The following is a 22,535-nucleotide window of genomic DNA, read 5'->3' as shown; positions in this document are numbered from 1 at the left end:
TCAATTGATTTGTTTTTAACTCAGGAGAAAAGATTCCCCACCCCTGAACTCTTCACAAACGGTAATCAAATATTAGCTGCTTTAGTTTTCAACATCCAGTCAACGAATCTGCCTTTCTTTCAAAGGCATGGATGATGTAAGAAGTGGAAGATGGGGTTTATGCATAGAAAAACGTTCCAGGATATGATGCGAGGCTCCCCAAGGCCAAGGATGTGATGCACGGCTCCCCAGGGCCAAGGCGCACATTTTATAAACAAGATGGCTTGGTTATAAAGTGATAATACTTGACTGAAACATTTTCTTAATTTATTTGAGGTATAAGATGTAAACAACTCCACTAAACATCTAGTTGTTTCTCTCATTCTCTGTTGTTATTTTTATAACTTTCCATTTGCTAATTATTCTCAAACTCTTTATTACCCCTTCTGCTGCGAAAATGTAAGCATTTTGATTTCATGGTTGAGAATAGTTTCAAATGGTCACTCAGGAAAATATCTAAATAACGAATGACATTAAGCCTACGGCCGGTCCCTTTTGTCAGTGTAGAAAGCCAGAGCTTGCTCACTGATTCCAGACTTCTGAGTATCAGAGATGATCTCAGTTTTTTTTTTTTTTTTTTTTTTTTTTGCTTCCCCCTGAGGACCAGTTGGCATTGTATGTACTGTGGATGCAGGCCACAAACAGTATCAGCCATCATCAGAATTAACAGTATTGGTGCTGAGGATGTAGTTCAGCCGTAGATTGCTTGTCTCCCTTGTGGAAACACTTTATACTCAGTGCAACACATGCAAACACACACACACACACACACACAACCAGCAGTAAGAGAAGTTTTACTGGAAAGACAAAGACAGCACACCACTTTAAGTGAACTCTGTGGTTTGTAGCATGTCTGACCACATAGTTAATTTTTCCTTGTTTTAAAAAGTTTTTTTTTTTTTTAACTGGGAGTCCTATTTGTCTCTCTCATCTCAGCATCAAAGGAGATTTCAACATTCCATTCATCTTCATGAAGAACCATATATTCTTGTTCTTTCTATTTCATCAGTGTGTTATTATCAAACTGCTCCTGAACTCTATATAAGTAAAAAAACAAGAAAATGACACTTAACCATAATTATTTGTTACTTTTCCTACTTTGTGTTTATTTTAAAAGGTATTATTTGAGACCAAACTAGAAAACAAGACACTTGTATTACTTTTTCTCATTTGAGCAATAACACAGACAGACTTCAGGAATTTCATAGGATCCACTCATGCTGCACACATTCACACGAATAAAAACCCTGTCTCAATTATTGTGTGAACTACTCTTCTATCTTAATTATTGTCTGGACTGTCCCCCTGTCTCAGTCATTGTCTGGACTGTTTCTTCTATTTTTTCTTTTCCCTACTCTTTGATCCTGAACAATACAGAAATGTGTTTTGACAGGAAACAGGTCCCCAAGAGGATTAAATATTGGTAATTTAAGTTCCATGTTTTAAAACTTCAAATATTTCTTATTAAAATTTCATGTTTTGAGAAGCCATGAGTTGACTTTCAGTCCTTTATTTCTGTCAATGGAGAATATTAGACTGGTCCATCAGGTCGTATTAGATAGTCATATCCTACTCCTAGTTTGTAATGGTTGAGAAGTGTGAACTACTTATTGTGATCAAACATAAATGAGACATCAATAAATATATTTATATTTTCAAATAGAAGACATGATGTTGCACATAAATACAGTACATATTTTACTTTGACACATCTGCTTCAAGGAAATTTCAGTTCTGACTACATCTTTCAGGTAAATGTTACCAGAATTCAAACGCTTATGTTCAACCTATTTGAGATGTATTTTTAAAATTAGGTGTATTATTTAACTTCTTGTTTTTTCTTATAGAAAACATTTTACAAGCTACCAAACCCTTGGATAAAAAATGCCAATAGGTTTCTGTTATTGTTTTCATCTGTGATATTAGTTGGGTGGTTTAAGCCTGTATAGGAATCCCAGAAACTCTGCAGCTCTGAGTATATTCTCGTGTATTGTACTTTTCTGCTTTATTCTTGCTCTTTAAATCTGTCCTGTGGGTATTTTTCCTACTTAGTTAAATCTGCTTATCTTCCTCCTGTCACAGTTACCCCTAAATGTCTGATAACATTCACTTCCCAACTAGCAGCTTCAACCACACACACCCTAAAATTCTCAGCTGTTATGTTTGTTTTGCGAATATTTTGAATTTTATCAATTTTAAATACAATGGGAGTTAATATGTAGATCTAATAGTTAATCTAGAACATGCTCAGTAACAATCAAAGAGGAGCAAGGATGATTTATCGTCCCAGGATGTCACAAGATCTGTAGAATAAGTGAAGTAAATCAGTGGGGGACTCAGAGGAATCCACGTAATTCAGAATTTGAATGAATCTAAGAGAAACACGCAGGTTATCAAAATGAAAAAAGAAAAAAGTAGCCTCATCATGTTGGGCAGGAAACTCAGGGGTGTGGCTCTTCTGGAGCTTGTAGATTGTCTCCTGCGACCAGATTCAGTGAGATATCCAGCTCTAAGAAAGGCATCCTGACAGCTTTTTCTTAAACGAGACAGGGTCTTTGTTCAATGCTCTGCAAGCATGACCTCGGTTTTGCTTCTCTGTCTGACATCTCTCTGCTGCCTTCTCCATTGATTTTTCTCCTCCATCACACAGCTGGCCTGCAAGACAGTCCCGGTGGTCTCTGCTCTGAGGCTAAACACTTAGAAAGTTTGGCCCTGACTTTTCATCACAATATCCAGGAATTTAGGTTTTGTTTTCTGAAATAATTTGTGAAGTTCCAGCCTAGACCATTTTACCCAAAGGCTGGGTATCATAGAGTGAGCTTAAAAACAGGAGTCAAACAGAGCCTAAGTGGTATGCAGGTTTCCTTGTTTACCAGCTCCAGGTTTCCTTAAACACATGATTCCCCAAAGGGGCTCCTTCTCAGATGTTCATATGTCATTTATTATAAGTGCATTTAATATGGGAAGGAGCTAGGATGGACTGGATTGCTGGGGTCTTGAGAGTGAAGAGAAGCGAGTGGGCTTGATGTCCCGCAGTGTGGAAATGTGACATTTCCTTAGTGATGGTCACTGAAGCTCCCCCAGGAAAGGGGCAAGCTCATCACATGAAGCCTCCATGAGCCTGCTGATTGGAACAGATACAACTCAAATTCTTACATTAATAGTGTGCATCAGGGTGATTAAGTTGTTGCTCTCAACCACCATGTATCCTGTGAAACAATAATTATGTCATAGGACATAAGAAGAACTATGTAAATAGTAACTTGAGTTCTCATTTTTAAGGTATTTACCTATATACCTTAACCAAAATGTCATTTTGTAGCCTACCGTCTTAGATCTCATTTTATGCATCATTATTTACAGATATATAAGTTGTTCTCAATTTGGGATAGTATAATAAAGGATACATGAATATTTAGAAGCAAGAACTAGTAACCTTCAAGTGCCACTTGTAATAAAATAAAAATTAAACATGCTTTGTTACAAGAGTAACATTTTTATTATAAAAGAAAAAGTCTTTAAATATATGTGGGCTAATCAAAGATGGAAATATACAATATTATAAACAGATTTAAAAGATAATATAGTATTTGGACCTTTTTCCTATTCCCGCATTGCTATATTTTAAAATAATAAATTAGGTCAAGTCGTTGTATCAGGAATTTTTAGTTTAAGATTTCCATATTTTCATAAACATAAACATTTTCACACCAATACTAACCAGGTAAAATTGTACATACCTTAAAGAAGAAACATGATTAGTATGACTTCATGAAAATTTAAAACTTATAGAAAAATGAAAGAAGTGTAAAATGCTTCATGCCGGAATATGTATGCAGAACTTTCACAGGTCTCTAAGAAAAAATGCAGGCATGCACATGTGTACGTATACATGTATAATATATATATGCATGTATGTATATATATGTGTGTATGTGTGTGTGTGTGCAAACATATAAAACACTTCCATAACTCCCTTGTTGGTTGCTCTGCCAGAAGATGGCGTGTCAGTAGCTGAAATTGTATCACAGTTATATAGAAAGTTAACATGTCTTTTGAATGGTCAGATAGATTTTAAAACTATAACTGTTACACAGAAACACAGGAGTGCAGAAAAAGAAAGACTGTTTTCCTGCCTCACCCATGGTTCTTAGAATCAGTATATATGGGTGGGGGAATGTTCGGTGGTTGATATCAGGTACCACTTTTGTAGAGAACTCAAGTATGTTCCTCAACACTCGCATTAGGCAGCTTACAACTGCCAGGAACTCCAGCTCTAGAATGACTTCATCCCTCAACCTCCAAGGGAATCTGTACTCAGGTGCACACACATACACACCCACTGACACACGCACATGCACACACACATAATGAAAAATAACATAAATATTTACATGAATCAATATGAGCAAAACCATGTACTCAGCTTCTCTTCCATAAAGATTCCCATAAGTACATAACATTATCCCAGCACAAGATATCCTGAATGCTCTTGTTTACGGAATATACTTTTTAACATATTGGAGTTAAAATATGTTCTTGCCATTTTTGTTGTGCCCTAGATCCTTGGCCACTATAACCGAGGGAACTTAAGCACTGAGAAATTTGTGGAAGAAATAAAATCTATCGCAAGCGAGCCCACTGAAAAGCACTTCTTCAATGTCTCAGATGAGTTGGCCCTGGTCACCATTGTCAAAGCTCTGGGAGAAAGGATATTTGCCTTGGAAGGTATGACTGTCTCTCCTGATCTGGAATGTCCCTTCTAAAATTCAATCTTAATGTTATGGGTTTGGGGTATTCTTCTCAACACATTACTAACCTATTTTCACCGTGTGCAGTAGCCATCAGTGAGCAAGTCTCTGTCATAGGAATCTGTCATGGAACTACTTTACAGACAACCATGATGGCTAGACACAGCCTTTGTTAGACTGCAATGATGCGTGGAAGAGCTGATGACCATAGCAAGAACCTAAACGCCCCAGCATGAGCACGCTTTATTCCTTTTCTGTGACACAAGTTTAGAACAGAGATCCAGTGACTCAACTTTTGTCTTTCAACTGTCTTTCCTGCTAGGAGAGTGTTCTGATAAAATCATTTCTATGTTCATTTCCTCTGTAATTTGTCTATACACATTTTTAAAGATCCCCATGGAGTTTTGCCTCAAGTCCTTTGGTAGCAAAACTTCATTTGCTATGGTTGTCTATCCAGGCCACCTCTTTGAGGATTTTTCTTTGACTTTTTTAGCGGTGACTGTCTATTGAAGCTGTTGAACAATGCTAGTCCCTTCAGTGGGAGGTGTCTGGTAACAAACTGCTTTGGAGCTAATGTCCTTTGACTAGTAAAGTCTTTTTTAGATTTTTCAAGGTCTGGAAATTCAGACTCAGAACTCAGTCTCCACAGAAACCACAGAGAATTCTTTTGCCCTTCTGGGGCATGCCAGTTCCACTGACAGTCTCCAAGGGGGCACTATGAATGTGTCGCTTGTAAAAAATGTCGCTTGTCAAAAGCTCTATCCTGTGATCCCTTACAGAACCTGTTAATAACAAACAAAGAGAATATGAAGATGAGGCATGACTTTAAAAAGGGTAGACAATTTCAAGTGACTATCCAGTAAACAAGAAAAATGTGTGTGTGTGTGTGTGTGTGTGTGTGTGTGCTGAGTGCTGAGGACTAAGCCCAGGCCCTTACATATGCTGGACCACTGCTCTACAACTTCCCTATATCTCCAGTTCAAGAAAATGATGTAAAGCAACTGTTTGCAATATTTCTTGAGTAGCTCCTGGTAGCAAGAGTTTTGCTTCGCAACTCAGGACACACATATTCACGCACGTAAAAACAAAGCCAATTTCAGTAGGACTCACAATAGTGCTGTTATTTCCAGTGCACTCTGCTGCCCTCACCTCTTCCTGCTCTCATAAGGTCCTCTTTCAATGACGGTGAAATGGCTTTACTCACCTGATTGCTTTCAATCTGAGTCACAGTCAGTGAGTGCTCAGGAGCTTGTTTTACTCTGAGGATGACAGGGACTGGTGTTCCAGGCAGAAGGATTTCTCTGGCTCCCTTTCTCTCCAATGCCTTTAGAGACAGAACCCTTGAGCCTTTACCAGTCTATACTCCTAGCCATTTCTGAATGGCTCGGCTGTTCTGTGTTCTAAGTCCAAGTCACTGTTACACGGCCTTGGTCTTTCAATAGCCACCGAGACAAGATGTTATTTATCGATAGCAGAGGCCATGCTTGCCTAGATTTAATATGGATGGTCTTCTAAATTACTGTGCACTTTTCTCTTTTAATAACACAGACCAAGAAAAAAATCAGGAAAGGGCTTAAAGGGCTTGGTTTTTTGTTTGTTTTTGAGACAATCATATAACTACAACACTCCTCCCTTTCCCTTCCTCTTTCAAAAGCCCCATCAAAACCCTCTTCACTCTCCTTCAAATTCATGGCCTCTTTTTTATTAATGTTATTATGTGTATATATGTATATGTGTACACATATGGATTTTTAATATAACTTGTATAATCTACTTGTAAGAGTTGTTTTTTTTTAAAGTTACTATTATACTAGTCAGTTAAACACAGGAAGTGCCATTTCTAAATATTCTCTAGGTCAGTAGGCAAATATAACCTAGAGTTGGCTGAATGTGACCTACATTGTAAGGGATGTGGTTCATTTTGTCTGAAATGGCATTTTAAGATTCATTATAACCTAACCAAATCACAGTTGAAGTTCCTTGCTAGAATGTCCAAACGGATCCAGAAATCTCTATATTTAATATGAAATCATTTTATAAAACTCTCCAAAGATTAGAATATCTTTCAACATCTTAACGCAGGCTAAAGTCATGTGAGCTGTCTCTTTTGTTTCTGGGTCTGATTTCTGTTTCTGTTTTTGTGTTCAAGGTGAAGTTTCACTGGCCCTGCTGCCCCTCTTGCTTCAGCTGCTTTGGTGCTGACGTCACACAGCAGGGCTTCCAGTGTATTCCCTCCCAGTATTTTCATAACGAGAGCACAAAAGGCTTTCTCCCCTGTTGTTTAGGAAATCTTCATTTCCTGTCAATACGTATTCCAGATGGCAAATAGCAACAATTATGGAAGTCTGGTTTGCCAAGAGCAAGCCACCTAGCGAGTCAAGCATGCACAGGAGTTGACTAACTAGATCAGGGAAAGGTATGAATCTCCCTTTCTTATCAGCTTCAGGGAAATGCTCACCTTCCTAACCGGAAGCAGGCAAGGGTCAGAGCAGTTGGTTTACTCCCCCATGAGCCAGCCAGGAACAGGCTGAAAGTGAGAAATTTGGCCAGTGGGATTATGGCCAGGCTATTTTCATGATGCTAATGCAGTATGCAGAAAGACAGGCAACAGCTTCCTCTGTTTTCAGAGGCTGGGGGAGTCTGGTGTCTACTCATACGTTCTTGCTATCAGTCTGGCCAAGTAAGCATGGAAGTAGCTTAAATTGTTATGTATCAAAAACACATTTTAATTTAAGCTAAAATGCATCTTGGTCATTTAAAAGGCAATCAGTATGAGGGATTTAAATGATACAGTCAGGTTCTTGATTGGTTGCCACATTTAATCTAGCCCTATAAAAATTCAATCACAGATGCATTTTTATGGCTTTATTCCAGTAAATAAATAAACATATTTGAGTTCACAAATTTAAAGATTCTCTTGAATCCATTGGCAGTCTGGCTGACGTGACCAAAATTTTATGTTATTTTTAGCTTATTTTTAAGACCAAGTAAACCAGTAACTTCCTGGAAGTGGGTAGGTCAACATCCCCATAGGTCCCCCAGGAAACTGTGGCTTCTGGCCTGTAAATATTTTGAGAAGAGCACAATTCCATACAATGCTCTAATCTGTCTGGACTTTAGCAATGAGCTTTAAACGTGGCGTTTTTAAGATAGAAAGTTTCTTTAAAAATAGAGACTTGGGTGGGACCCAGATGGGAGCTACATGAATGGTCCTCACAGCCTTCAGCTCTCTCAGACAGTGTCTCATAGAGAGGATGCATGGCCTCAAAGGGAGATGGGACTAATGAGTCGGGAATCTTTTTATATAGTTGGGTGAAGTATTTTTCAGCCTCATAGAGTATCAAATTAGCTCTGATAGGGCTCCTAGATCCAGTAGACAAGATAGTTGACCAATTGGCTCCTACTGCAGTAATTCAACTTTCCAATGCACCAAGGAATCACAGGCAACTACAGTGTAGAAAAGATAGTCAGGCTGACTTGGTTAAAATTATATGTTATTTTTAACTTATTTTTAAGACCATATAAACTCACGGAAAGCAAGCAGATCAACATCCCCTCAGCAAGGGTGGGAAGCCAATGTGTAAGAATGGGAGAGGAGATCCTTCCACTAACCTCTGTCTTCTACTGAGCCCTGCCCAGGAGTTTTGGTTGAGAAGTATACGGCTGATAGTGCCCTAAACCTTCCATAGTTCAGCTTGGCAGGTCCCCAGATTCCAGCAGTTCTGTGTTCAGCAGATCAATCGCAGCCTAAATGACATTGCTAGTCACTTATTGTGTGTGTTATCTTTCCTACATTACAGCTACAGCTGACCAGTCAGCAGCTTCATTCGAGATGGAGATGTCTCAGACTGGCTTCAGTGCTCACTATTCACAGGTATGTGGATCATGTCCAGGGAAGGCACACCTTTCCTGCACACTTGGCTCCCTCCAGGCCATGCCCAGCCATCGACGGAGTAAGATTGCTCTGAAGTTTACGGTGAGGCCAGCTCTGCAGACTGAGAAGAAAATGGCATCTCTGGACTTCTTATTAGGAGAATACTTCCCACGGCTCCTATATTTTATCAATTAAATCTTATGAACTTAATTGTTATGATCCATACAGTCTGAGCTGTGCTGAATGTAACTGTGCATCTAATGAAATGAAATACATAAGACATTGATGTAAAATGGGAATCTTTTTCTCAGTGTTAAGGTATTTATTAGTCATTGGTCATGCTAACATTCCTTAGAAGACTAAGATGTGATTTTGTGTGTGTGCACATGTGTGTGTCCAGAATAACATAGAAAGAAAGGCAAGAAAAGAAGACATCACAGTCATTATAAAGGACTATCAACATTTCAATGTGGAAGTTACATAGTGGCCCTCAGCTTCCTTTTTGGTTAATGTTGGGATTTTCATTTGTTTGTTTGATTGCTTGTTTGCTTGCTCTTTTTTTTTTTTTTTTTCAAGACAAGGTTTCTCTGTGTAGCCCTGGCTGTCCTGGGACTCCCTCTGTAGACCCACCTGCTTCTGTCTCCAGGATGCTAGGATAAAAGGTGTGGCCCACCACCACAGGGCTTAAAATAGGGATTGTAATGTTGGGTTCTTGTAAAGGAAGTTATTTTGAGGACTATATGAATGAATTTAAATAAAGCGCTTCGAACCATTCCTATCACACTGCTAATGCAACATAAGGGTTTGCTAATGCCATTTTGCTGTTTTCTGGACTCACACATTAGGACTGGGTCATGCTTGGAGCAGTGGGAGCCTATGACTGGAATGGAACGGTAGTCATGCAGAAGGCTAACCAGATTGTCATCCCTCAGAACACCACCTTTCAAACTGAGCCCACCAAAATGAACGAACCTCTTGCTTCTTATTTAGGTAAGGCTTGGATGCAACTGCTAGAATCTTCTTCAAAAAACTGTTCTCTCTAGCATTGTTTTCTCCTGTGTCTGTAGTTATAAACCATGTAATAAAATTGCTTTAAAGATGTTTTGAAAGACCTAGGGAAGCTTTCAGACTTCTGAGGAGCCTTGACTTCTCAAGGTGACAGAAGTTGGGGGTCATCAGCTCAGTGCCTGCTGAGGTGTGTCCAGGGTAAAGAGTAGTGTTCACCGATGTGGGCTGTCTAAGAGTGCCTTCTGCGTCCAATATTTCCTTTAAAACCAAAAGACCTTTGGACCCGCTCAACAGAAAACGAGGTTAGAAAAACCTTGACATTGCCTACATAATATTTATCCTCAATTTCTTTCTACAAGTTCTCACTGTGAAAGAGAATTTTCAATGGCTTTACCATACTGCTTCTTCTTTGAGTTTACGCTATTCCATTTCTATAGCTTCTTCTATTCACATTCAGTAAAATGTAGCACTTAAGCTCAGAAGTTTGTTGGAGTCTGAACACTTGCCACAATAAGAAGATGGGGTGCGTGTATGACGTCACTATTTGCACCAGGCTCAGAACCAGCTGGGGGGGGAGGGAAAAGTGAGGGTCCTCTCATCATTGTGAGGGCACAGGAAATAGGTAGGAGGCTAATCTAAAATGGGAAGGATCCTCCTGATACTGTTCCCCTGTCCTCCCTTAACACACTGGTCCTTAGGTCTTCTTTTGCCCTGCCATTGTTCTCAGTGTTAGGGGACAGTGATAAAGGAAACACCTTGGTCTTGCACTATCCCCTTTTTACCATCACTGTGTTCTTTCAAGGAGCTTTCTACCCTCGAAGCAAGTCCTTTCCTTCCTAAATCCTAGTTTCTGTTTTTTGAGGAAAGCGCCAAGTCTTTCTGGGTGCCTCCACATCTCTCCTTACTCAGAGCTCGTGTGACAGCTGCAGAGGCAGCAGGACTTGGGAGTTGGGGTCTCTGTTGACACAGCAGAAGAGGTATCACAAAGCCTAAGACCCAACAAGGGACATAAACGAAGCTGCCATCTTCTTCCTCACAGAAGTCATCACATTCTCCTCCTCCTCCCAGAAAACAAACAGAATCAAACAACTCAAAGCCCAAATGACAAAAATGATTTAGAGTAAAGATGATTTAGAGAAGACAGACGTGAAAATGCTTCAGCTTCCTCCAAATCTCCAAGTGACTGGAAGCTGGAGCAGGAAGTGTACTGTGTGGGGGAAACAGATGAGAATGCGTGGTCCATGCTGTCAGGCTTGAGCTCGCGCTTCATGCTGAGCTTTAACAGTGAGAGACACACTCAATGTGGTTTCTAAATTAATCATCAGAGGACAAAGCAATTGTGCTCCAGTTACCTGGAGCAGCTCCAACGTGCCAGTCAGGTCCCCTGAAGCTCACACTAGTATTCATTTCCCTGTAGCAAAATACCTGATTCTGGGGTGAATGGGAAAGCACCCACAAATACAGAGTGCCTATGTTGTACCAGAAATATTAGGCAAATTAAAAATGGCAAAATGGATAAGGCAGAGTGAAGCAGGTATTGTTTTGGATGAGAAACAGTCAAGAAACAAGCAGTCCCTCTCGGTGTGCTATGGGCTAAGACGGAGAACTGATAGACAGTGGTGGGGGCCTAGCTCACACAGCCTCCAAAGTTCTTCATAACCAAAGATCTTGGGGCATTGTTATATGTGAAAGACCTTGGAATCAAAATCCAATTTAACCTGAAGCTTCTTTCTTTCCTAGATAGAACAGTTACAGAACATTTATCATCACATGTGTTGGATGAATTTGTAAATGTAAATTATAATTCCTATGATCGTGTGTTTGCAGAAACACAGCAAGGATCATTCTACATTGCCAGAAGTTCACTTTAAGACTCTACCCAAAACAAAACAAAAACAAACTAACAAAATCAAATCCAATGTCCTAGCCCTAATCCCTGGACCTATTAATGTGTGACTTTATGAGACAGAAAGAACTTCCACCTGTAACTATATGAAGAATCCTGAGATACATCATTCTTAGATCTATTGTGTCTTAGGGTTTCTATGGCTGTGGCAAAACACCATGACCAAAAGAGAGTTGGGGAGGAAAGAATTTATTCATCTTACACATCCACATTGTTGTTCACCACCAAAGGAAGTCAGGACAGCAACTCAGAGAGCGCAGGATGCTGGCAGCAGGAGCTGACGCAGAGGCCATGGACAGGAGCTGTTTATTGACTCACTTCCTCTGACTTGCTCAACCTGCTTTCTTATAGAACCCAGAACCACCAGCCCCATGTGCTGGGCCCTCACCCATGGATCACTAATTGAGAAAATGCCTTACAGCTGGATGTCATTGGAGACATTTCCTCAATTGAGGCTCCTTCCTCTTTGATGAGTCTAGCTTGGGTCAAGTTGACACACACAACCAGTCAGTACACACTGCCAGAGTCTAATATGACCAAATGATGAAATAGAAAAATCTTTCTTAGATGTGTTTAGAGGGAGATAGATTTGTAGGAGATGATCGGAGAGATACAGTGTTGTTGGCAATAAAGGAGGAGGCGGGAACATACGTCAGTTCTAGGTCACAAAGGACAAAGAAGTGTGTTTTCTCCACAGTCTTCAGAAAGGAGCATAGCCCCACCTGCCTCTCACTATAGTCCAGAGAGAGAAAGAGCTATGTAGGACTTCTAGCATACAGAATTGCAAAATAAGGCATTTGGAATGATGTTGTAAGCTAATAAGTTTATACTAATCTGTTATAGCATCAGTAGAAAACTAACACAGGTTTGTGGAATATTACAATTTCTAGCACTGATCCTCTTGCTAGCAAGTATTCTGACAGTTGAAGACTGAATGCAGAGCACAAACGTGCTCGACGTGGTCATCTCTACTCTTCCCATACTCACTTACTCGAATTGTTAATTGCACAGTGCAGTATTTTGGAATTCTGGGTTAGGATTCTGTGATCTAATTCTTTCAATCAAAGTCCTAAATCCGTTATTACCCTATGCTTTGAGTTAGTGTTGATTAATGCATGCTTAAATAATTTAAAATTTAAAGATTGAATTGCATATAAGAAAACATTAAAATAGCCTTACTTCTTTATCCACCCCTCTAATCATTCACAACTTAATGAAACTGGAAAAATTACTAGTTGACAACGTACATAGATATAAATAGATGCACATATTTATGGGTCCTCTATGCTGAGGAAAGGAAGGAATTTGCGTATGCTATCTGTAGTATACTAATGTCTTTTTTGTTCATTTTATCACTTTAGTCAAACGTTAAGATATAAGACATTTACCTACAGGTGTCTACTAGGTGTAAGATATCTTTCATATGCTTCCACTAACCCATCCTCAAATGATTTTTTTTTCAAATCTGAAATAAGGGTTTCAAATATTTCATTGTGGATATTGTAAAATCACTAAGAAACTCAGTTCACTGCTCGGAAATCTGGGCGAAAGACAGCTAGAGAGGCCATATGAAATCTTCGGAAGGAAGCAAGCTGAGAGGCCCACCCACTTTGAAATATATGTGTTTATCAATGCAAAGGAGGCAGTGTGAAAAGAAGCATAGGTGTGGCTTCCAGGACAGAGTCGCCCACCCATCTTCTTAGCACCCCCTAACCTGTCTCAGTGTGTACTTAGCCCGTTGAGTCTGGGTTTGGTGGTGAGAATGTGGGTAAATCTGTCATCTCTGTCACCCTCATCCACACTTTCCCTAATATATCCGTACCGTGTTCTCATCACGCCTGACAAACTCGAAAGGAGCAAGACATAAGGTAAAGGCACGATATGAAGATAAGTCATACATTCCTATTCCATCACCACAGCTCTTGCTTCTGTCAAAGAGGTACAAAGCGAGACAAAACTCATCCTTCATAAAGGAAGTAGAAGGTACGAAAACAGATGGAAAAATTCACCAAGGATAATATACCTAAGAGATGTTGTTCCTTTAGCATTTTTATAAACATATTACTTCTACAAAAGAAGAATTATTTAACTTATAGTAAAATAGGTACTACTTAAATTAAAAATATGATCTCTCTCACAGCTGGAAGTGGCTCTCTGTGGCTCACTTCCGAATCACCCTTGTCTTCTCCAGTAACAAACCTCTTCCGGCTATTAGAACATTGCTTCCTTCTGCAGAGATCAACCCTATGTGTAACGCGAGTTACCCACTGATTTAGCTCCATTCTATACAGATACAAAATACAAAATTCTTTTCCTTCAGAAATAATAATAATCTGACTTAAAGCCACAATGCAAACTCTTTTCCTAGCTGGCCAAGAGTGATCTCTTCGTTATGCATTTGAGCCAGAACTCCCCTCAAAAATCATGCATATCAAGATACTCAAGACACTGTATTCATCATTAAAAATAACATCTGAGAAACTCCCCAGACCATCCAGGCTATGAATATCTGAAAAGCCACCACAGATCTGAATAGTGACTTTACTGTTGTACTGTGGGTCCTCCCATCTCCGCAGTGACGGACTTATAAGTGGGCCCAAGGCCTCAAAAGGGTGAATGCCCAACAAGGGTGCGGAACTTTTGCTGCACCTGTATAAAAATATATAAGGTAATGGCAAACTTGGGAGTTGTCCATGCGATCCCTGGTTACTGAGCTAAATCAACAGAGGCAGCTATGATGCGTGCATGAGGGCACAGAGCCTGTGATCAGATTGACCCATGCGTGAGCTCGCTCTGCCATAACAGAACGATGCTGACTGAACTGGAACGAGGTGTGCTTAAACCTTAAGTGGAGGTGGCCTGGGAGAGAAAGAAAAATAGGAAAAAAAGTTGCATGGCTCATGAGAAAAGTCAACATAAAACAATACATGCAGATGAAAGTAGAAGCAGATATAAAAAGTCACATTTTACAGAGCACGGAGAAAGTGAGATGAGTAGATGTGTGTGGGGGGGAAACCCTCATTTTTATTAAAAAAAGAGTTAAAAATTATAGCATTGAACTGTTGTTAGATAACTTACAGTCATGCAAATATCCACATCTATAAAATCATAGTACTCATATTCGGTACTTGGGGAGCTGTAATGAAACAAAACTGCTCGCATACAGCAGTTCATAGAATAACCCTAGTCTGAATGTCATGGAAGCAACTCACCTCACATTGTAAGAATGAGGGAAATTGATCCAGCAATCTATTATTTTAAACTTATTGTAAAAAAAATATTCAAAAGAAGGAAAAAAAGTTTTAGTGCAAAAATTTTTAGAACAGACAAAAAACAAAATAACAATAATAAAAAATACCCAAATCCCATTATCCCATCAGCAAATGGCCAGGAAGTAAAGGCAATACCTCTATGATACAATACAAACCACCTTCATCCATTTCAATTTGCAGTGTAGAAATTTGGTTAGCAATGCAGGAGCATAATTTGCTTTCTGTCATCCTGAGTATATTAAACTATGAGTGTTGATATTGCAGCTTCTAAAGCAGTGTTTCTAAACCTTCCTGATGATGCAACTCTTTAATACAGTTCCTCATGTGGTGACCCCCAACCATAAAACTATTTTCATTATCACTACACAGTTGTAATTTTGATACTGTTATGAATCATATCTATGTTTTCTAGTGATCTTAGGCAGTTCCTGTAAAAGAGTCATTCCACCCCAAAGAGATTACACCCCACAGTTTGAGAACCACTGATCTAAATAAAATATAATTGATTTGCTCTAACATGGTGGCCGGAGGATTTTAAGGTGGGCGTGAGTGTGCATGGCTGTGCACACTTGCATGGAGGAACCTTCTCCCCTTTTCCATCATCTCTTTTGTAGTATCACTTGCATCTGTAAACAATGAAAGATTCGGTTTGGGGAAAACCAGCCTTTCAGAGCCATCAGCTGTGAGAGAAACGGGAAGCACAGTAAAGGCTTCTCACCAGCACAAAATGCAAGAAAATACACAATGATTAGACTAACTAAGCATCTAAAGTAAGTCATGCTGTATTACCTAGGACTCTGAGGGTCCAGGTACACTCTGGGATCTCTCTTTGGTCAGGTTACACAGTGAACTCTGCCACGCTCCCTGGAGACGTGCTCTATATCGCTGGACAGCCTCGGTACAATCACACGGGCCAGGTCGTCATCTACAAGATGGAGGATGGGAATGTCAAAATTCTCCAGACACTCAAGGGAGAGCAGGTAAACTTGAGATAAATTGTTCTGTGTCATTTGTATATCCTCTGTGACTTTTGACCTAGAAGTTAAAAATCCCAATTATTCAAAACCCGTTGTGTAGAAGGCTTTCTATTTGATTCTTTGGAGGGGTGTGAAGTAGTCAAAACTTAGATGTCATAAGCACAACAGCTGGAATGAGGAAGAGGTAGCTTTATACATATATTAGATGTCACCTGCAGTTTTATTCAAACTATACGAGAAATACTAAGATCTAAAACATTAAGAATTATGAGAGGGCGGTTGCAGGGAACATTCACAAGAAGAAAAGTGGCCTTAAGTTATGATTGGTACTGGAAACCAATAAGGGATAAACTTTATGCTGGCTCTAAAAGGAAAGATGGGAAATAGATGAGAAGATTGAGGGGAAAGACTTAAAACTGTGTCAACATTTAAGTGTCCAATTCAGCGCATCAGGTCATACTGTAGGGAATGGGAAATTTTATGCAACATGTAAAACCGGAAAATTCTTTAAAATATCCTTAAATATTAAAAGTTGTCTAGGAAACTGCACATACAGTAGGCAAATGTTAATAATTTTACTGCATTAGACTGAAAAGTATTGTGATTGTGCTGCTCAGTGTTTAGTTTTGAGCAGTAATTTGAGTAACTTTTGTCCTTTTTCTTCTCATGGTTTTGTGGGTTTTCCAAGCATCCCACAGTGAGAGTTCTTTAACTTCATTCTGCCATATGCAAGGATGTTCTGCTCAGTCCTTGGTAGGCAGATCTGAAATCAACCTTCCTCCTTATGCCGTCATAACCCGCAGCCAGGTATCAGGAATCACACTGAGGAGGTCTAGAAGTGACCCGAGTGTTAAAGCCCTGAGCCCTAGAGGAACAGTGTCCTTTATGGTAGCATAACCATAGCTCAAAGGGGCTCTGCAAAAGGCCACCACAGTCTCAGAAGCCACATAATACACAAAGAGCTTTCTTCCAATTCCACCCAGCCTCAATGCAGCATCCCATTCAAGGATATTTTCACCCACATCAGCATGGCTCAGCAGTGCAGGAAGGCTGTCCTCAGCCGACTCCTGAGGCATCCCAAAGTATGGCAGAGGTAGTTCCTCACGTTCAGGTGAAAGGATTCTATTAATTTAGCCATATATGCATTCAGAAACTCATGAACAATAAAACAGCTATCACTGTAGCTCAAGGTGGCATTCGAACCACCTGAAATGGTTTAGCAACATTATGAAATGCAAAGGGAAGAGGGACAGTGGTTTAAGTCGGCCATAAGTGAAGCCGAAGAATTAGAAAATGCTATTTGTTGTTGTTGTTGACAACTGAAGTCTGATACCATTCTGAAGCTGTCTGCAAGTATAAGGGAATATAAAAATATGAAACAAACATTCTTATGGTAAGTAAAGGGGGATGTCATGGATGCTATTTAAATAATAATAATAATTTCTGTTCTAAGCCTGAGATTCTTTCAAAAAGCTTGTGCCATGATTACAAGGTAAACCATTCTTGAGTTGGGGTAACTAGAGAACATTAATTATTATACTTAGACATGTTTCCTGTGACAACACAAAGTCTAATGACCAAAGCTGCTGGGAATAAGACTGAGGAAGTTGGGAAACCGTGGACCTTGGAAGTTCATGAACTCACTCTGAGCTGCCGAGGGCCAGTGACTCTAGAAACGAATACCCAACAGTGTAAGGACTTGGGGATTATTTTTTTTGGCTTTTTAAAATGTATAATTAGTTCAAATTATAAACTTTTCAAATGTCTGTGCAGTTGTACCTTAAAGGATCACCGAAAGAGCTTTATAAAATGCTTCCTCGCATTCATTTCCAGCCTGGCAAAGGAGACGGTCAGTGCACAGAGAACACACTGGGGAAGCACCTCCATCTAGCCTTAGAGAATCCAAAGACGAATACAGGCCTGACCTTTAGCGCAGGACAAAATTTAGGAGATGAAAGGACAGAAAGAAACTTGCAAGGATGAAAACCAAGTGTTGTTTATAGTGAGCATGGTAGCTTCTGTGATTTCATCCCCGCCTCTTCTGTCTTGTGTCCTAGATCGGCTCCTACTTTGGTAGCGTCTTGACAACGATTGACGTTGACAAAGATTCTTATACTGACCTGCTTCTCGTCGGGGCTCCCATGTACATGGGGACAGAGAAAGAGGAACAGGGCAAAGTGTATGTCTACGCTGTGAACCAGGTAACAGCATTCGAGATTGGTGAATCCAAAAAGACCCTTCCCTTCAGTTCCCACTAATGCAGCTGGACTAGCTTTCACTTGCTTGAGGGGAGAAAAAGATCTAAGTTTGCAAGGCCCAGTCAACTTCACAGTTTCAAAAGGAACATTTAGAACCCTAGAAAACTACTTTCAGATTTTAATTATGTTTTGCTTGAAAATATGAAATACGCTTTTTGTTTGCTTTTGTTGTTACTACCCAGTTTTGTTTTGTCCTTTTGTAAAAACTGGAATATACAGGAAAAATATGGCAAATGCAAATGTCACTCACCTAGTACACAATCCTGCTCATAAACCTATTCAAGAGCCTGCGTAGGTTGGAGGCTTACACATTTACCACGGTGACAGACAACGGTACCAAGCCCTTCCTGGGAGACAGTGTGGGTTTTGGAACGCTTTGCCAGGCGAAGGGAGATTCTGATTTCAATCCTAATTTTAGACATCATTTGTTTGGAGAAGTAATTTTTGCCTTCATGGCTTGTTTTGTGTTGTTTTTTAATTCTTATTTTACCTCATACTAATTATTTTAAATCACAAATTGCATACCTTTCTTCCTATCTCTTTCTTGGCTTTCTCCCATGTGTTTGGGAAAAGAATTTATGTACTCTCCCTCCCTCCCTCTTTCCCTCCCTCCCTCTCTCCCTCCCTCCCTCCCTCTCTCCCTCCCTCTCTCTGTCCCTCCTTCTCTCTGTCCCTCCCTCTTTTTCCAATAAAAGAGTGTTCTTTGTTAGCATTGTATATCTTTCCCTCTACTCCAAGCAACTTTTGAAGGTTTGCATTTTGAGCAGAGTAAATTTCGTCCTTGTCTTCGGTGGAGAATGAACATTGTTGGGAAAGCAGGGCTGGGGACACAATGGAGGTTTTCATATTTACTTCTTTAATAGGTCGAAAACATGCTACTAATTATACCCTTGGCTTCATTAAGAAGAGCCCGTTGGAATTCTGAGCATGCCTGCTCTCCAGGGCTCCTTTGGCATTCCTACCTTTTCCTATATTTTACAGGTTTGCCGTTGGTATTCCAATGGTTACTTTGTTAGGTTGGTTCAGCACGCTCTTAAAAACAGGCCTACTCCTCTGTAGCAGTGTTGGGAACACTTAAGCATTCTGTTTGTCTTCCCTCCAGACAAGGTTTGAATATCAAATGAGCCTGGAACCAATTAAGCAGACGTGCTGTTCATCTCTGAAGGATAATTCATGCACAAAAGAAAACAAGAACGAGCCCTGCGGGGCCCGGTTTGGAACAGCAATTGCTGCTGTAAAAGACCTCAATGTGGATGGGTTTAATGACGTGGTGATCGGGGCTCCTCTGGAGGACGACCACGCAGGAGCTGTGTACATCTATCATGGCAGTGACAAGACCATAAGGAAGGACTATGCCCAAGTAAGACACAAGGTCCCCCTAGGCTCTCACTCTTCCCTGCCCAGGGGTCTCATCTGTCTTTTCCACAGCTCATACCTTACTTTGTTTCTTTATTCTGACTCTTTGGGGAAGCTAGGTAAGTCTTTCTCCTGTGTTCTTTCTTGAAAGAATTAGTTAGCATTTTATGCTGCTGTCTGTGACTATTTGCCTGCCTTCTTGAACCTGATCATTTGAAATGGTAAAATAAAAGAACACAAGAACGCCTGGTGATAATTTGATTTGACACCTATAGTGCGTTTAACCCCAAAGAGTAAGGGAGCAATAATAGTGTCATTTAGAGCCGGGTGGTGGTGGCACACACCTTTAATCCCAGTGCTCAGGAGGCAGAGGCAGGTGGATCTCTGGAGTTCAAGGTCTTCCTGGCCTATAAGAGCTCCAAAGCTACAGAGAAACCCTGTCTCGAAAAACCAAAACATAAAAAAAATAAAAAAAGTGTCATTTAGTCAATAAAGGAGATGAGATTGTGTTGTTTTTCTTTTTCAGTACCCATATTGTTATTTAACAAAATTATATTAAATTTATAATTATAAATTAATATTATATATTTTCATCAAATTAATATGGGTTTCTGAGGTTTAGAGCTTTTATTTTCCAAGTAATCCTTCTTGGAAAACTTGTAAATGATTAATCTGGACCTTCAGGGGATTTGTGTTGTTCTTGTTTTAAATTTATTGATAGTTAAGCAGTTTGACATTTATTGACCTAAACTATAAATTTAATTTCTAACTGCATAAGAAAAAATATTCATTCGCATAAATGTTTAACACATCATAGGCAAAAGAGAGTTTAGAGAAGTTGTAATGTAATGGGCAGTTTATAATCATATTTAGTTAAGCAGTGAGTGATTATGAATAGATATATTATAATTCAACAAAACAGCACTCTTTAGAATTTAAGCCATGAAGAGAAGCCAGACATTAGCTATTTATTTTTACATTTCAATGGTCTCTTTTATTTTTGTAGCCAACAGAATACTCAAAACCTACTTATGTAATACTTAGTTAACTTTTTATAAGTTATAATGACATTAAATTAATAGTGAACAAAATAAAAGGCTTATATAAGTAACAACACTCCCGTCCATTTGACAAATGATTTGTTTTGGTTAAAAATCTGTGTGGGATTATATACTTAACTAGTGGCAGGCATTGGGACATTAACCACTTTGGGGCATTGGGGAACCAGGAAATACACACAAAGAGGTTTCTTGTATTTTGTTGCTTTGTTCTTTCAGTATGAATCCTGCAGGTCCAGTGGATGGCATTTGGAGCAAAGAAAGATGTTTAATTGTCATAAGTAATGCATTTTTAAAGGACTGGCAAATCAAAATGCAGCTATAAACAAATTAACCAAACAGTATTAGAGTTCAGTTGTTTTCGGTGGAAAGTGCTTTCCCAGGGCACAGGCAAGGGTGTATTCACCCACTTCCGGAAAGGCAGTGTAACCCAGAATCAAGCAGCATTAGCTCCTTCGGGACTGATGGGGCACCTAGCTCCTGATTTGTTTGCTGAAGAATTCTGGGAATATTTCTCGAGGAGACATATCACATTTCCACATCAGTTTTTCCTACTTGACTTCTTCCCTTTTGTTACTTAAAAAGAATCGAGAAGGAAAAGAATACTTAAAGTTGAGGACGAGTCTGTTAGTCCTGTCTCCCTGCCGACAGGGGCTATCAAAATGGTATCTGCTCGGACAAACACTGAGCTTCAGAGCACAGGAAAATCACTTTCCACGGAAGGTGAGGTGCACAGGTGCACACGTGAGCATTCAAGAACCGCGTAGTCACGGTGCCTTCCTTACATTGGGGTGGATGTGAGTAGAGATGCGTGTTTTAGGACAGTTTTTGAATTGTCCCATGCAGTCATCTGTTTGTCCTCTTGCATATACATTGCAAAACAATGAATGTGTTTTCAAAGGTTCCAGGACCTTAGACTATATCTGTTTATTAGAATTGACAAAGAAGTGTAAATGGAGCCTGTGGCTCAGATTTCCACTTGAGCAGTAGACAGAAGGACATTATACATCAGCATGCCTCTCTCTGAGTCTCTGACCCTGACATGACAGTCTGGGCTATAGGAAGAACAATTTCCTTTGGGGCTATCTCTGTGTTTTCTCTTGCTTCCACTCAGGGCCCTCTCAGTCCCCAAAGGAGCTTTACTTCCAACTTTATGCACTAATCCAAATTCTCAGATTTACTCAAAACTATTTTGAATGGGTCTCTTCCACCATCAACCTGTCTGTTGGGATTTTCACAGCGTATTCCATCAGGTGGGGATGGCAAGACCCTGAAATTTTTTGGCCAGTCTATCCATGGAGAGATGGATTTAAATGGTGATGGTCTGACTGATGTGACCATCGGAGGCCTCGGTGGAGCTGCCCTCTTCTGGTATGTATGTTATAACATCTGGTTATGCAACTGGCGGCATTTTCCATGATTCTAGACCACATAGTATGAATAGAACTCTTGTCATATCAAACGTCTATTGTACTGGCAAGATGCAAGTTATCCAATGGGTTGATGCATCAGGGAATCCCAAGAACACAGAAGCTGAATAGGAGTGGGTAGAATGAACTCTTAATTTGGTTCTCAACTATGTACTTGGCCCTTGGGGATTCTTGCTTATCCACCTCTCCTGCACCAGGGTTCCATCTGTTGCCGTGTTGTTCCTATGTGGGTGGTGTGAGTGAGAGTTTCTGGAAAGGAGCTGTGTCTGCAGATCCTAACTATCTGGGTTCAGTGGCCAAGGAGCCTAGCTGTATCAGTGAGCTGTTCAGAGAAAGACTTTTCAGGAAGAAAGATGGAGGCCGGTGGAAGAGGAAACCTCACATCGGCCTCCATTCTCCACATGCACTTCAGGCACACAAGGAGGAAAAAAACAACAGAAAAGAAACGAAAACTCTAATAGAAGAGGATAAGTGCAACATGCCATATGCCTTCACTGGTAGAGTAAATTGCCATTAAAATGTAAAGGCGGGCACTCTGGATGCTTCCCAGTCCAGACAGACAATGGGAAAAGTACAAATTTTATCATGCCGCTTGGAACAGTGCAT

At 40.0% G+C, this 22,535-nt stretch overlaps 1 protein-coding gene across 1 annotated transcript in view; it reads left to right on the top strand.

The window, feature by feature from the left end:
• Itga1 (integrin subunit alpha 1) overlaps positions 1-22,535 on the top strand; it is a 142,828-nt gene that overhangs the window by 87,464 nt on the left and 32,829 nt on the right. Inside the window, exons 9-15 of the mRNA XM_050152810.1 lie at positions 4,602-4,767; positions 8,591-8,664; positions 9,510-9,654; positions 15,688-15,830; positions 17,885-18,028; positions 19,188-19,445; positions 21,740-21,870. Coding sequence (XP_050008767.1) covers positions 4,602-4,767; positions 8,591-8,664; positions 9,510-9,654; positions 15,688-15,830; positions 17,885-18,028; positions 19,188-19,445; positions 21,740-21,870 — 1,061 coding nt within the window. The remainder of the gene's footprint in view (positions 1-4,601; positions 4,768-8,590; positions 8,665-9,509; positions 9,655-15,687; positions 15,831-17,884; positions 18,029-19,187; positions 19,446-21,739; positions 21,871-22,535) is intronic.

The sequence above is a fragment of the Alexandromys fortis genome, unplaced genomic scaffold (assembly GCF_014885135.2).
Source record: "Alexandromys fortis isolate MF-2015 unplaced genomic scaffold, M_Fortis_MF-2015_v1.1 scaffold_73, whole genome shotgun sequence".
Taxonomy (NCBI): domain Eukaryota; kingdom Metazoa; phylum Chordata; class Mammalia; order Rodentia; family Cricetidae; genus Alexandromys; species Alexandromys fortis.
The sequence above is the reverse complement of the archived record's forward strand: the minus strand, read 5'-3'. Positions and strand labels throughout refer to the sequence as shown.